This window comes from Cricetulus griseus, chromosome 4 (genome assembly GCF_003668045.3).
Source record: "Cricetulus griseus strain 17A/GY chromosome 4, alternate assembly CriGri-PICRH-1.0, whole genome shotgun sequence".
Lineage (NCBI taxonomy): Eukaryota > Metazoa > Chordata > Mammalia > Rodentia > Cricetidae > Cricetulus > Cricetulus griseus.
Genome location: NC_048597.1, coordinates 5983243 through 5997747, shown reverse-complemented (window position 1 = coordinate 5997747; position 14505 = coordinate 5983243). Strand labels below are relative to the sequence as shown.

Sequence of the window (14505 nt, the reverse complement as noted above, 5' to 3'; positions counted from 1 at the left end):
TTCCTAACTTCCCCAAACAGCACCACCAACTGGAGACCAAGCCCACTACTTATTCAAATTGAAACCCACCATAAATAAGAAGAAAACCTGTTTTGAAATCTGAAGTTTTTATTTGTGGAAAAGGTTGTTGTTTCTTGTTGGCTGCTCATGAGCAGGAATGCCTGATGGGAAATTTTGGAATGATAATTTGGTATGCTGGGCAGACATTACTCGATGTGTGCTGTTTATATGTTTCTTATGGTTTTGTTTTGAGAAGAGCTTCATGTAGCTAAGCCTGGCTCTAAACTTACTGTGTCCCTGGGGATGACCTTGAACTCTTGCCCTCGATTCCCGAGTGCTGATATTGAAGGCCCTTCACCTCCCTTCTAATGTAGTTTTTAGAGGGCAACCCTGTATCATTGTGTGTGCACGCACATGCAATACACGGGTGTACGGAACACAGTGTGAGGTTACAGGAACTTGATGAAGTTGGTTCTCTCCACCTGTATGTAGCTTCCAGGGACTGAACTTAGGTTGTCATATTTGCATTGTTAGGTCTTCCATAAACTTTATGGAAGGATTCAGTGTCACTCTTGGTGACACACAGGCTATGATATTTGCGGTGCTCTAACCGCATCCATCCCTCTTTCTAGCACTAAGAATCTATCCAGGGAATTAACGAAGAACCCTTTCACTTGTAGGGCTGGGCTCTAGCGCTGGTGTTAATGTCTGACAGTTAAGGACAGCATGTTAGTGTTTTGTATACAGGCCTGAAGTTTTCCTAAACGTACTTTTGCATTTTAATTACAGGCGTCGATTAGCAAGGTAAACGTAACAGAACCATGGCTCAGTTTCCAACACCTTTTGGTGGTAAGTTTTGAAAATTTATTTCTTAATGTAAGTTGGGGCCAGATTTTAAGACTACTGTGATGGAATATTTCAGATAAATTAACAAGAGTTGAATTTGGCTGGGATGTAACTTAGGGGTAGAGTTCTTGCCTAGCATGCATGAAATCCTGTGTTTAGTCTTCACAAAAACAAACCAACATAGAGAAAATTACATAGTCAACCCTCATAGTATGCCTTGAGATGTTTCTGTGCTAGAGACTCCATTGGTTTGTTTTGAAGTAATTCTAAGACATCTTAGCCTTTCATCCCTGAAGATTTTAGTATGTTTATTTACTAAATGATAAAAACTAAAGTATAGTACCATTACCAAACGTTTGAAATTCATGCACATATGCTACCTATAAAATTTACGTTATGTGCACTTCAGTCTTAAGGCAGTTTTTCATTATTTTTGTTCAAATTGAAATCCAAATTAGGTGCATGGGTAGTTGGTACCTCCACCCTCGCTTTTAAAGTCTGCCAGCCTCAGCATCTTGCTTGAAAAGTTTATTTGTTGAACTGAATGGACCACTGTTATATTCTTTCAAGGCCTGCATTTGAAGCATGACATTTTGGCTTTACTTTATCTGTTTGAAACTCATCAGTCTGCGTAAAGTGTTTTTCTGGCATGTTATTCATGCATGTCTTGTTGTTTTCTTTGTCACTATTGGAGATTGAACCCAGGGCCTAATGTATGCTAGGCAAGCACTATGTCACATAGTTGCACCCTCAGCCCAGAATCTATTAACTAAACCAAGTAGGCCATGCTGACAGGTGATCTTGGCAGGGCTGTGGACAAAGCATAGGTTTGAGTGCTTGACTGCCCTATTTAGACCCTGCTTTCAATTCCCAGTATTGCCAAAAACCAAAATGAAATGTAAAAAGCAGATTTCTTGTGTCAGCTGTAAAGAGAATGAGAAGGACCGTGTGCCACCCTTTGAGCACACCTGGGAGAGTCTCTGGGATTCCAGACAGACACATGCAGACTTTTCCAGGTCTTCAGTAATTTTTTTGTTACATTGAGTTTTGTTTTTTTGGTTTGTCTTCTTAATTAACTATATAATTTTCCTTGTCTATTTTTGTCTATGAAGCTCAACAGAACAATAAAGGTCCCTTTATCTTTGTAGGGCTGCTAGTCTGTGAGGGGAGAGGCATCTGTGTCAGGAACTTTTCTAAGTAGTACGACTCGATGCTTGGCCCCAGCATCCAAATGGAGCCTTCCTGTCACTGTCCCACCCTGCCCTGCAGGAAAGAGGCTGTTAGTTAGAATGTTGGAGGCACAGTAATGTTGTATGAAACATGGGCATCATATGTTCCCAGCTTGGGGACAGAGGTTGGCTTTTTTGTCCATCATCTAGAATTACTTTAGTGAAGTTTTTTTGGAAGAATTGTCTAGGAGCTGGAGAGATGGCTCAGAGGTTAAGAGCACTGGCTGCCCTCCCAGAGGTCCTGAGTTCAAATCCCAGCAACCACATGGTGGCTCACAACCATCCATAATGAGGCCTGGCTCCCTCTTCTGGTGTGCTGGCAAAACACTGCAAACATAAATAAATAAATCTTTCGAAAGGGGCTGGAGTGATGGCTTAGCCATCACTCCAGGGTACCAGCTGCTCTTCCAAAGGACCCGGATTCAATTCCCAGCACCCACATGGCACCTCACAACTGTCTGTAACCCCAATTCCAGGGGATCTAGTATCCTCATGCAGGCAAAATCCCATTATAAATTTTTTTAAAAATCTTTTAAAAAATGAATATTCTGATAAAACTTATGTTCTGTGTTTGGCCATTTTTAGAAGCTTCTTTAGTTAGGCACAATATAAACATCAGAGATGACTGGTTTCAAGTGTATCATTTGGTGATCATTAGTACAGTTCCAAAGCTATACAACCATTACCAGATATTTGAATATTTTCATAGAACCACACAGGATTCTAATGGTTTTGGAGTGCTGCCATCACCACCTCCACCACTGTAACTCAATAACCACCACTGCCACCACCAATAACCATTACCACCATCACCTACAATACTTTTTTTTAATGCTCATCTTGGATTTTCATAATTTTTACCTTCGACATTTTAAGCACCTGAAGGTAGAGTTTTAGGCTTTAGTTACCTTAGTCTGTTTCTTAGTTTTATGTAAATAAATTACTGAGTTACTATGTTTTCAAATAATCCTAAATGCGGAGTATTAGGACAAGTTTCTAGAAAGTATTTCTGCTGTTTTTTAAATTGCTTTTGTTCTTAATTTTTAGACTCATAAACAATATCTTCCTAGGACAGTGGTTTATTACACCATTTCTAGCAGACCGGCAGAACATCATGTATTTGAACGTCTTATTCTTCTTGTTGAATAATTGTCTGTCTTGTCTTTGGTCCACAGGTAGCCTGGACATCTGGGCCATAACTGTGGAGGAAAGAGCGAAGCATGATCAGCAGTTCCATAGTCTGAAGCCGATTTCCGGATTTATCACTGGTGTGTAGGCAGCACCTGTGCGTTCCTCCTGAGCTGCAGGAAATCCATTGTGCAGAGTGGAAGTGGGCACCTATGACCCATGGGGCATTTAGTCCATTTTGCCCTCATCTTGAACCTGCATTTTTGTGGTTACTTGTTTATTTCTAAAGTTCTGCTTAACATCATCATGTGTGTGTTGGGGGAGGGGTCGGAGGATGGTTTTGTGGAGTCAGGTTCTGTCTTCCCATGTAGTGGTCCCTCTTGGGAGCCCAAATCTCAGTCTTGGACTCTGACCCAGAGCACTCCCAAACCCTCAAGCCTATATTTTTAAATTGCTTCTCTTGTAACATCTGCACACCTTTACAGTCCCTCATGAGTGTCAGACCGCCTGCTGGAGCGCCTTTCTAATGGGATCTGGCTATAGTCAGAGGACTGCATTCTTTAAATAGGGTCAGATGAGTGCCCTGAACCTAAAGTTCTGATCCTGACTAGCCTGAGGAAACCGCAGACATCAAAACGCTTTCTAAGGATTTTATTGCTGTCTCTTAAAAGTCCTTTCCCTGCCTTTCTGTGACCTCAGCTGTTTGGTCACCATTCAGGAGTTTCCTGTAGGAAGTGGGAATCTGGGTTTGCTGCGAGGTATTTTACACTTGTTTTATAATAGATCTCCAGTTGACTGATGGGCAGGACTCTTTTTTCATTGTTGCCTGTTCTGCAGTTAGTATCAGCAGTATCAATATTCAGAGGAAAAGCTTTCTATAGAGTTGTTAACCAAGGAGTCTGTGTGTGCTTTGTCATGTGTTATTCCTGATTGTAACCAAATACCCTGTAAATCAGGTGTCAAAACAGACAGGCTTCTATTGGCTCGCTGTGTCAGTTCAGGACCGATTGGCTCTGCTGATGACCTAAGACTTTTCCTGGCCCCGACTCCTAAGATCTCCAGCGCCTCCTCTAGCATCAGGGTGGGGGAGGTTTGGGTAGCTCATTTGTTTAGCCACAGCCTCAAGTGGATGATATATCCCAACAAATCCCCATGTCTTTTCATGTGTTTGTTATAGATTAATTCTTAGAGACCTCTGGCCTTTCCCATGGGCTCATTAGTTTCAGAGGGTAACCAGCCTCCTTAATAATTTTGTGTAAGAGGATTTCTGTCAGCTGCTGCTACTGTTTTTCCTGAAAACTTTCCCACTTACTTTACAGGTGATCAAGCAAGGAACTTCTTTTTTCAATCTGGGTTACCTCAGCCTGTCTTAGCACAAATATGGTAAGTTGGAATTTTGTATACGCCAAATGTAAAACAAAACTCTGTCGTGCTCTATTCATTTGAAACTACAGTTTCTAACGTAGAAAGAACATGCAGGGTTTAGCCTGGAGCACCCTGTCACTTCCTACCAGAGACTACTTTTGCAAAGGGCCACCATTTGAATGGTAGTACTGTGCACAAAGATTCAGTTGCAACTGAAGCATCTGTATTCAGGTAGTTTCCCACTAATTGCTTTTGGCTTCATGCATATCACTCACACTTATTTGAATGCCCCCATTTCTTCCTTCCTAATGGAATCATTTCTTACCTTTCACTCTTTGAGAATTAGTAGCCGTTAGAAATAACTGGTGCTTCATACAATGCGATGAGTAACCACTGCAAAGTAAGGGTTGACTTCTGTCACAGATAGGAGTTTACGCAAGAGCATGAGTGAAACAGGCTGCCCCAGCTCTGGGGAGCAATACTGAATTCTACTGATCCGTAAGAAAGCCATGTTTTCCTCTGGCTCTGTTTACCAGGACTGTAACTCGAGTCTGTTGGTGTTACAGAGAACACTTGGTGTAAATAAAGACACGCACGGACTTCTTAGCCCTAGATGTAGCACTTTCTGTCTCTGCTATTGGGAACATATATTTGCCATTTTTGATCTCAGTTTGTAATCTAGATAATTGGCATGTTTGTATTTTCTTTTATAAAGTTGAGTGGATTAGCAGAAAAACTATGCATGAAGGAATTAATGTGTGGTTTAACACATAGTATATCATAGGTAGTCAAAACAGAACCCAGAAAGGTAGTCTTAGCGTCAAAGACTGGATATTCCACACAGCTATGCTTTCCAGCTAGTTACTGGAACACACACACACACACACACACACACACACACACACAATTGTATCAGATATACTTAGATTGAAAAGCAGTGGTGCCAGAGTCCTGTGCTGTATTTGGTTGTCTGCCATCTTTTTTCCTGGTTGTCAGCGTTTTGGCAGCCAGTCTCTTCCTTCTTTCCCTAGTGAGCTTGCTCCTATTCCAGTTCTAACTGTGGATCCATTGGAGGGAGAGGGAGGGAGAGGGAGGGAGAGGGAGGGAAGAGGGGGAGCACTTGTGTAGAAAGTCCATGGCAAGCAGGCATAGGAGCTGTGTCCGACACACTCACTTGTGTGTCAGCATTGGGATGCACATGTTTGGATCATCACAGGCTCCTTTGGGGTTGCAGCCTGATGTGCAGTTCTGTTCCCTCCTTTCTGGCTGTCTCTAGAACCTGCTTTCCAGGGCTCCCTCCCTGACGAAGTTTCATCCATGAAGCATCTTACCACCAGGCATGCTAGCACAGGGCTGTAGCCCTGAGACTTGAGAGAAGACCAGGGGATCATGGGTAAGAGGCCAGTGTGAGCTACAGTGTGGAGTCCCATCTCAGGGATGAGAGCAAACAAAATACCAAAACCTTCGTTACTGGGGATTGAACCTAGCACCTTGGAGGCATGCTGCCAAGTACTCATGTTGAACTGTATCCCTGTGTACCTACCCCCACCTTTTTAAATTTTATTTTGGCTGGGCAGTGCTGGCACATACCTTTAATCCCAGCACTATGGAGGCAGAGGCAGGTGGATCTCTGGTGAGTTTGAGGCCAGCCTAGTCTACAGAGTGAGTTTCAGGACAAACAGGGCTACACAGAGAAGCACTATCTTGAAAAACTTTTTAAAAGTTTTTAAAAAAAAAATGAAAAAGGTTTTTTGTTTTGTTTTGTTTTTTAATTTTGATGCAGTCTTGCTTAAGTTGCCTAGAGTAGCCGTGAACTTTAGTCTTCCTTCCTTGGCCTCCTGAGTAGCGGAGATTACAGGGCTCTATCTGTCCTCTTCTTTACACCAAGGCGAGGTGGGAATAATTCTAAACATTTTAGTTTCCAAAGTGGTATCTGCCAGTTTCCTTCCCTCCTTCCTGGGAGGACAATTTCTAAGAAGCTGTGTCATCCTGGGCTATTGTTGTAATCTAACTCCTTCAGAGAATTCAGCTTTCCCCATTCATAGTCTTCCCTGGAAATCCTGCTGGGGAGACAAGCAGTCCCCAAGTCTGAATAGGTTATAGTTCAAGCACCCGGGAACTAGTTAACTGGAATACAGTTTCTACAAAATACCATAAGACTTCTGATATAGTCTACTCCTTAGCTCTGCAACCAAGAACTTCAGGGGGACAGGAGATAGGCCAGTGAGCCACTGGGGATGCAGAACTCTCTTCCCAATCAAGAATGTCCAAGAGATTACAGACAGGACAGTGAGCTGCTAGGGATGCAGAACTCTCTTCTTCCTCAGATCAGTGCCACAGGGATGGCCCTGGCAGAGTCCATCCAAGGAAACACATGAATATGAAATTGGAAAAGCTGTCATTCATGGCATTTCTTAAAACTGAGGCTTGAAGAGCTTAAGTACCACTGTGAGTTATCAAGTAAATGGGTGTTGGAACCAGGCAACTTGCCCCTCTTAGCCTGTCATCTTATCAGGTCTCATTTCAGAGATGCTGTAGAGGACCTGAGGTTCAGTTCTAGCACCCACATTGGGCTGTTCACAACTGCCTGTAACTCTAGGGATCTGACGCCTCTGGCCCAAGGGTGCTGGTGCTCATGTGCACGCTCACACGCACATACATGTTTGTAAATAAAGTACATCTGTCTTTAGAAAGTAAAACCACACTGGACGTGATGGCACATGCTTGTATTCAAAACATTAAGGCTAGCCTGGGCTAAATGAAGCCCTGCCCTTCTTGAAACATTTACAACATTTACAACTCTCCATGAAGGGGGTGGAGAGAAGGCTCAGTGGTTAGGAGCATTTGCCACTCTTCCAGAGGACCTGCCGCACCCGCATGGTGGTTCACAACTGTTTGTAACTCTCGATCCAGCGCCCTCTTCTGACCTCTGAGAGCAGCAGCTGTGTACATGGTACACATGTATATCTGCAGGCAAATACTCATACACAGTTAATTAAAACTGTCCGTTGAGACTAAAACCCAAAGCCATCACTGGATGTCCAAGCCCAGTATGATCCTGCTTTTGCTGTGTTTCTCCTCCTCTTAGTTCTTATCTTTGCTGCTCTCTTCTACACTCTCTCTTCCCAAAGCTAACTCCATATCCTCACTGGGGCAGGTCTCTCCTTGCCTCAGGACCACTGTGTTAGTGTTTCTCCTTTCTGCAGTTGTAGAACCCACATAGCTGCTTACTGTCTTGTCATCCTGCAAAGAGGTGCTCTTTGGTGAAGTTGTCCAAAGTGGTTCCCTTGCCCACATAACCCCTCCTCCAGTCTTAGCGCCACTGGTCCTTGGTGTGTCTCCATCCCAGGGCCTTGAGTATGCTGGACAAAGGGCTTTGCCACTTAAACACAAACCCAGCCCTTCCCTCTGGTCTTAGTCATATCTGCCTGTGTTCTAAACAAAAAGACAGAGACCTTGTCTGTCTTTAATTCCTACTGCTCACACATATCAGGCGCCCCTTAGCTGCTTTTTTTTTTTTTTAAGGAGTAACCAAACTGGTTTAATTTTCCCTTATTGCTTGGCCTTAATTTTAGTTTAGTGGGCACCAGATGGCAGATGAATGACCTGTGACGTGTGTGTGTGGAGCAGTGACCTCCTGAAGAACTCTGCAGGCGTCATTAACAAGGTTCTGAAAGGGGCAGTGTGTGCAGCGGGGGCCTGGGAAGTTCCCCAGTCTGCTCTTCATGTTCCCACTACATCGAGGGTTCTTGATACTGTTTTTCATTGTTGTTTATTATTGTGGTAAAAAGCAGGCACAGAGCATAGACTGTTTTGTGTTTATGTGTAATTTATTTCTTCTTCCTTATATTAAGTGTAAGCTATAAACTCACTTTTATTTTTTTGCTTTTCTTACTTAATATATCCTGGAAACCAGGATATATATATGTTCTAAGTAAATGATTCCCACCAACAGTGTGTGAGAGTGGTGTATGGTTCCTTTTATTTGTATAAATCAAATAAGAAAAGTATACTATTGGTGTAATAGTTATTAGTTCTGTTTCTTCGATGAAACATCAGGACAAGGCAGCTTACAAAGGAAGGGTGTGTCTTGTGCTGACAATACCCAAGAGCCCATCATGGTCACATTGGGGGAGCCTGACAGCCAGCACCACATAGAGGAGTCTTTAAACCCTCAAAGCCCACCCCAGTGACACATTCCCTCAGCCAGGCCACACCTCCTAAGCCTCCCCAGACATGGATGCCAACTGGGACCAAGCATTCAGATGCCAGAGGCTGTGGGCCACATGTCTCACTCAGCCACCTCACGAGGCATCTAGCATCTCTCTGCTCCGTTCTTGCCCCGCCTTTTGTTGGATACCACCTCTGATGCATGGCTAATGTCCAATTCCAGAGTCATTATGCGGCAGTTGCTTGCTGGGTTTAGCGTGCACTTTACTTCTGAAGGGTTACAGCTTTGGGGTCAATATTGTCCAGACTTACTGACTGTGGGAGGGACTAGTACAAAGTTCATTGGAGAAGCAACTACAGTTGAGTGTGAAAGTGATGACTGAGCCAATGCGTTTTTCTCCCTGCCAGAAGCCTTGGGCAGTGGAAGGAGAGCTCCGCCCTAGGAAAGCAGCTGGATTCTGCTGTGTTCGGTGCCGGGAGGGAAGGGGGAGAGTACTGACTGACTGAGCTTTGTAGAATGCTGCATTTCCAGAACTTCCCTTGAGTTCTCTGTCACTAGGAGTTTTAATAGTCAAGTTTTGTTAATTGAGGAAAAAGGTCTCTGTGAGACCTGTAGACTAGATAGACATTCAGCCAGATGTTAGAACTTTGCTGGATGCCTTACTGGTTTCTTTTTTTTGCCCAAGGAAGTGTACTGGAAGGAGTTGGAAGCAATAAATTATTCTAACTAGAAGCATATTTTAAAGTCTCCTCTCCCTTAGCACATGGATCTCAGATTGAATATTTCTAGTTTGCACCAACATCGTTTTTCAGGAGGAGTGGTAGAGGGCGGGTGTCTGCTTGGTTCTTTATTTAAAGGTAAATATGGTTTGCACGTTGCTGTGAGTGGATCCTTTCTCCCCTGTAAGGCACTTAAAACAGCTGAGCATGATAAAAAATACTTAACAGAAGAAGGAAAGATTGTCACCTTACTGGTGTCTTTTAATCCTGAAAGCTTTTGCAGAGTAGAACAGCGCCACCGGGTCCTGTCATGAATATAGATGCAAACCCAAGCAAGTAGTCTTTCACAATGTGTGAGTTTTACAACACTTGGACCTGCTCAAGTTTAAGCCAGAGGCACGGCGTTCACTGAGAATCGCTCGACTCTGCCAACATTGGTGTTTATTTCCACAGATAAAGGAAGGCTCACCATCAGCTGGGCAGATTCAGAGTAAACAAGACACAAGACACTTTTCTTCCAGTGGCTATGGAGATGGCTCAGAAGCAGAGCTCTTGTACAGCATAGAAGAGGCAATAATAATGCCAGTAACTAGTTAATGAATTTAAAAACCCACCATGTGACACTTCACAGCCTGTAATCCTAACACTTGGGGCTAAAGAAGCAGGGGTTTATGGACACTGTATGTAGTGAGCTTCACGCTAGCCTGGGCTATCTGCAACTCTGTCTTAAAAGCAAACAAAGTTAGAGTAGTTAGCAAAAAGTCACTACTCGGAATCCTAACCAGTGAAAGTACTAAATCCATTTCTCTAAACTCAGAACTAACTGCAAATGCGTCCAGTAGTGTCTTAACAGGTGAAAAGACCTGTGCTAGAGATTTTTAGAAATTGTTTTGCTGATTAGGTTTTTGTATTAGTGATACGCTCAGAAATTTAGGTATATAAATCACATAAGGTAACTAAATAAAGAATTTGTGTGTTTGAGTCAGTATAGCCTAGGTTGGTCTTGGATTTTTGATGTATCAAAGATGACTTGGATCTCTTGATTATAGCATGAATTCTCTTTGGTCTTAATAATAAAAACTCAGTCAGCTATCAGAGGGTGAAAGCTGAAGGATTAGAGAAGCAGAGCAGCCAGCCACTAGAGTTCTTGTGTCTGCCGATGCTCAGACCAAAGGGGCGATCCTGTCCTCTGACTGCATCCTCAGACTGACTGCCCTGTCTCCACCTCTTCCGTGCTGGGATTAAAGGCGTGTGACTCTGGGATTAGTGGTGTCAGCCACCACCTCTTGGCTCTGTTTCTCTTTAGACTGGATCAATTTTGTGTAGCCAAGGGGGTCCTTGAACTCACAGAGATCTGCCTGCCACTGCCTCAAGAGTGCTGGGATTAAAGGAGTGTGCCTCCACTGCCTGGTCTCTATGGTTAACTAGTGGCTAGCTCTGCACTCTAATCTTCAGGCTAGCTTTATTTGTTAGATCATAAATGAAATATCACCACACTTGATCCTCCTGTGTTTTTCCTGAGTGCTGGGATTACAGGCCAATGGCAATTCACCTGACTTTAAAATATTCTGTGCCTAAAATAAACACCTAAAAAATAAAGATCTAGGGAAATATGCTACTTACAAGTCTGGGAAAAATGACAAAATTTCATAGGATACATTTATCAATAAAATTTCATGAGTGGCATGAAGAAAGTGTGGTCTAGGAAGAAAATACTGTCTTATTAAAGGAAATGGAAGAAATTGAAAGACATAAGTATTATTTCTCTTGCTGAGCAAACTACTGTGTATATCTAATACAGGAGAAAACAAAGTGTGTTTGTGTGTGTGTGTGTGTGTGTGTGTGTGTGTGTGCGCGCGCACACACACGTCTGAATGGAAGCCAGAGATAAACTTTGGGTGCTGTTCCTTATGAACTGTCCACCTTAGTGTTTTATTTGTGTGTGTGTATGTATATGTTGGTGTGACTGTAGGCCACGTGTGTGTGTGGATGCTCTTGTAGTCCAGAAGAGGGTATCAGGTTCCTCAGACCTGGAGTTACAGGCCAGCCTGTGTCCTGAGCTTTTTTCTGTATGGCTGTTTTGCCTGCATGTATATAGTACATCATGTGTCATGTGTGGGGAGTACCTCAGCAGGCCAGAAGCGGATCTGAGATTTTTCCCTCCAAGAACTAGAATTACAGACAGTTGTTAGCAGTCACGTGGGTGCTGGGAAGTGAGCCCGAGTCCTCTGTAAGAGCAGCCAGCAATCTCAAAAGCTGAGCCGTCTCTTTAGCCTCTGTGTTGTGTTTATGTTCATGAGACAGGGTCTTTGACTGGGGTCTGGGGCTCACCTGTGAGGCTGAGGTCAGCGGTCAGCGGTCAGCAAGACCGGGCAGTTTTGTCTGCCTCCACTTCCCTGCAAGAGTATCATAAGTGTGCACCACTATCCCTTCTCTACTTTATGCAAGCATGCTGGGATCCCAGGTCCTCATGCCTATACCGCAAGCTCTTGACCAGCTTAGCCCTCTCCAGGACTGAAAACAATTTTCTAAAAAAGGAAAAGCAGAGTATGCCATTTCAGCCATTGAGCTCCTGAGACCAGATCAAGTCACATTGACCTGGGTTGTTTCAGGAAAGCTAAGCTGGGTCTCACTTCACAAGAACGCTGAGAGCTGAACAGCTTGTATTTTAGCTCAATGAGTAGAAAATGGGGGTTTGTCAGTATTGATGGAAAGTTTGGTGTGTCTTGAAAGAAATGGGGTTTGATCATAGAATAACACTCCCCACCCCATTGAATTACATTTAGGTTAAAGATTAAGATATAACAAAACAAATTAAAGACTGAAAACTTAAAAGCTGATAAATACTTTGTGTATAATTTCAACACAGTGAAGACCCACACAAAATCAGCAGACTAAAAATTTAAAACTCACTTATTTGCCGTTTAATAGTTACTATGTTGTATATATTGCATGCTTCTAAACTGACAAGAAAAAGAAGTATAATGCACTAGGATGTCTGGCAAAGTTGAGAGCAAGCAGTTTGCAGAACACTTAAGTCCAAGTGAGCAGGAGGTGTAAGGAAAGTGAAATCAGACCCACTGGAGCAGAGAGACCTGTGGTCTGTGAGGGTCACAACTGCAAGACCCGGGCTGCTGTCCGAACTACCATCGAGCTCCTTCCTGCTTGATGATCTTTATTTTCCAAAATAGCTGCCAACTTCTACAGTCTATCATTTTTAAAGCGCTTTAATTTTTATTGCAGGATACACTTTTTGTTGCGCAGCCTGTTTTCATCTGTGGGTAAAAGAGGTGAAGTCAATGTTGTCACGCGTATGCACAGTTGGGTTGGGCAGCGTAACTTCCGGTGCAAATCTAAACCTTCCACTGCCTTTTGCTTCCTTTTCCATGAGAGAATGTACTCTTTGACAACTCATCACAAGTCACACACGGGCTGTGGGTGCTTGAGGGTTGGGTTGAGACAGCAAGCACACTGCTAAGCACAGCTTCACCAGTTAATGTGTGGGGCAGGGTTCTAAAACAGGTAACTGGAAGAGCTTTCACAGTACAACAGTATTCCAGGACAGGACAGCATGCATGCCATCTCCCATTGGTGTAGAGCACCGCAGAGGAGTGGAATTTAACTCACCATCTCTAGAAACAATACTGTTTCCAGATCCCATTTTAATGACTTTTAATTCTAACCTGGTTCATATAACAAATGTATCTTTTGAAATTGCCCTGTGTAAATCAGTCGTTTGTGGAATTGTCATAGAATTGTGTCACCTCCACCCCTATCTAATTTTAGAACATTTTTTTAATTACATGAAATCTCTTAAAAAGTAAGAAGTCTTCAAATTCAGGCTGAAAGTTCCTCAGCATCTCTGTGGGTGAAGAAGACCAGTGCAAGACACCATAAAGTCCCATAAAATGTGCTGGCTTTTCCATCCCGCCCCCATCCCCTCGGCTTGGTAAAGATGGTTCACTTTTCTCCCTATACTCTGCCTGTGCCCGAGGAAGTAGTGTTGAGAAAGCTTCTTTTGTAGTCACGGTTGTCCTGAGTGTGTGCTGCTGGTTTGCAGGGCGCTAGCTGATATGAATAACGATGGAAGAATGGACCAAGTGGAGTTTTCCATCGCCATGAAGCTTATCAAGCTGAAGCTACAAGGGTACCAGCTCCCCTCTGCGCTTCCCCCTGTCATGAAGCAGCAGCCAGTTGCTATTTCTAATGCACCAGCGTTTGGTAAGTCTCCAAATGAGTTGGTTCCTATCTTTTGTCTTATGTTTTTGTTTTTGTTTTTTTTTTTTTAAAATGGGTATTTCCCCTTTTCTCCTCTCAGGCATAGTGAAATTCTTGGGTAATGTTGTCATTAAAATAAAAGTGACAACCTTCACAAGGGAAGGGAGAGGTTCCGTCTGGGATTAAGGAGCATGCCTGCACTCTGCTGCTGCAGCTCTGTCCCCTGGCTCTCCACGTACCTTTGGTTTTTCAGAGCCCTGTTTCTCCTTGTAGATGAATAGTTCCTTTGCATTGTGATACCTCTCTTTTCCCTCCTGCCCTCCCCCCAGTCCCTCTCATATACCTGTCCTTGCTCTCTTTCAAGTTCATAGCCTCTGTTTTCATTCATTGTTGTGTGTGTACACATTCCTAAATATGTAAGCGCAACCTGCTCCGCCTCTATAATGTTACCTGTATGTCTGTTTTGAGGGCTGACCACTGGATAGCCAGGTGGCATAGTCTTCCCTGGGAAAGGTTATTTCTCCTCCTCTCTGCATTCCTTAGTTCTACTTTAGCATGGCTGCTGCTATGCCCTTGTTCAGCTCATGTTTAGGCAGTAGTGTTGGTGAGACTTCATGGGTGTAGCTCCTGACATTTCCTGTAGACACTTCCACAGCAAACTCCTCTGACTGTTACAATCTCTCTGTTGTCTCTTACGCAATGATTCCTGAGCCTTAGGTACTAGAGCTGTATTGTAGATGGATCTGTTGGGACTGAGCTCCACAACGCTGCATTTTGATTGATTTTAGTTTTCTGTAATGGTCTCCCTCTCTTGCAGCAGAGAGACGTT

The 14505-nt window shown here is 43.4% G+C and overlaps 1 protein-coding gene across 5 annotated transcripts in view; it reads left to right on the top strand.

The window, feature by feature from the left end:
• Itsn1 (intersectin 1) overlaps positions 1-14505 on the top strand; it is a 174619-nt gene that overhangs the window by 50029 nt on the left and 110085 nt on the right. For all 5 annotated transcript variants that reach the window (XM_027415599.2, XM_035444311.1, XM_035444313.1 and 2 more), the window contains exons 2-5: positions 790-849; positions 3251-3343; positions 4523-4586; positions 13519-13679. In XM_027415599.2, coding sequence (XP_027271400.1) covers positions 822-849; positions 3251-3343; positions 4523-4586; positions 13519-13679 — 346 coding nt within the window. In that variant the 5' untranslated portion in view covers positions 790-821. The remainder of the gene's footprint in view (positions 1-789; positions 850-3250; positions 3344-4522; positions 4587-13518; positions 13680-14505) is intronic.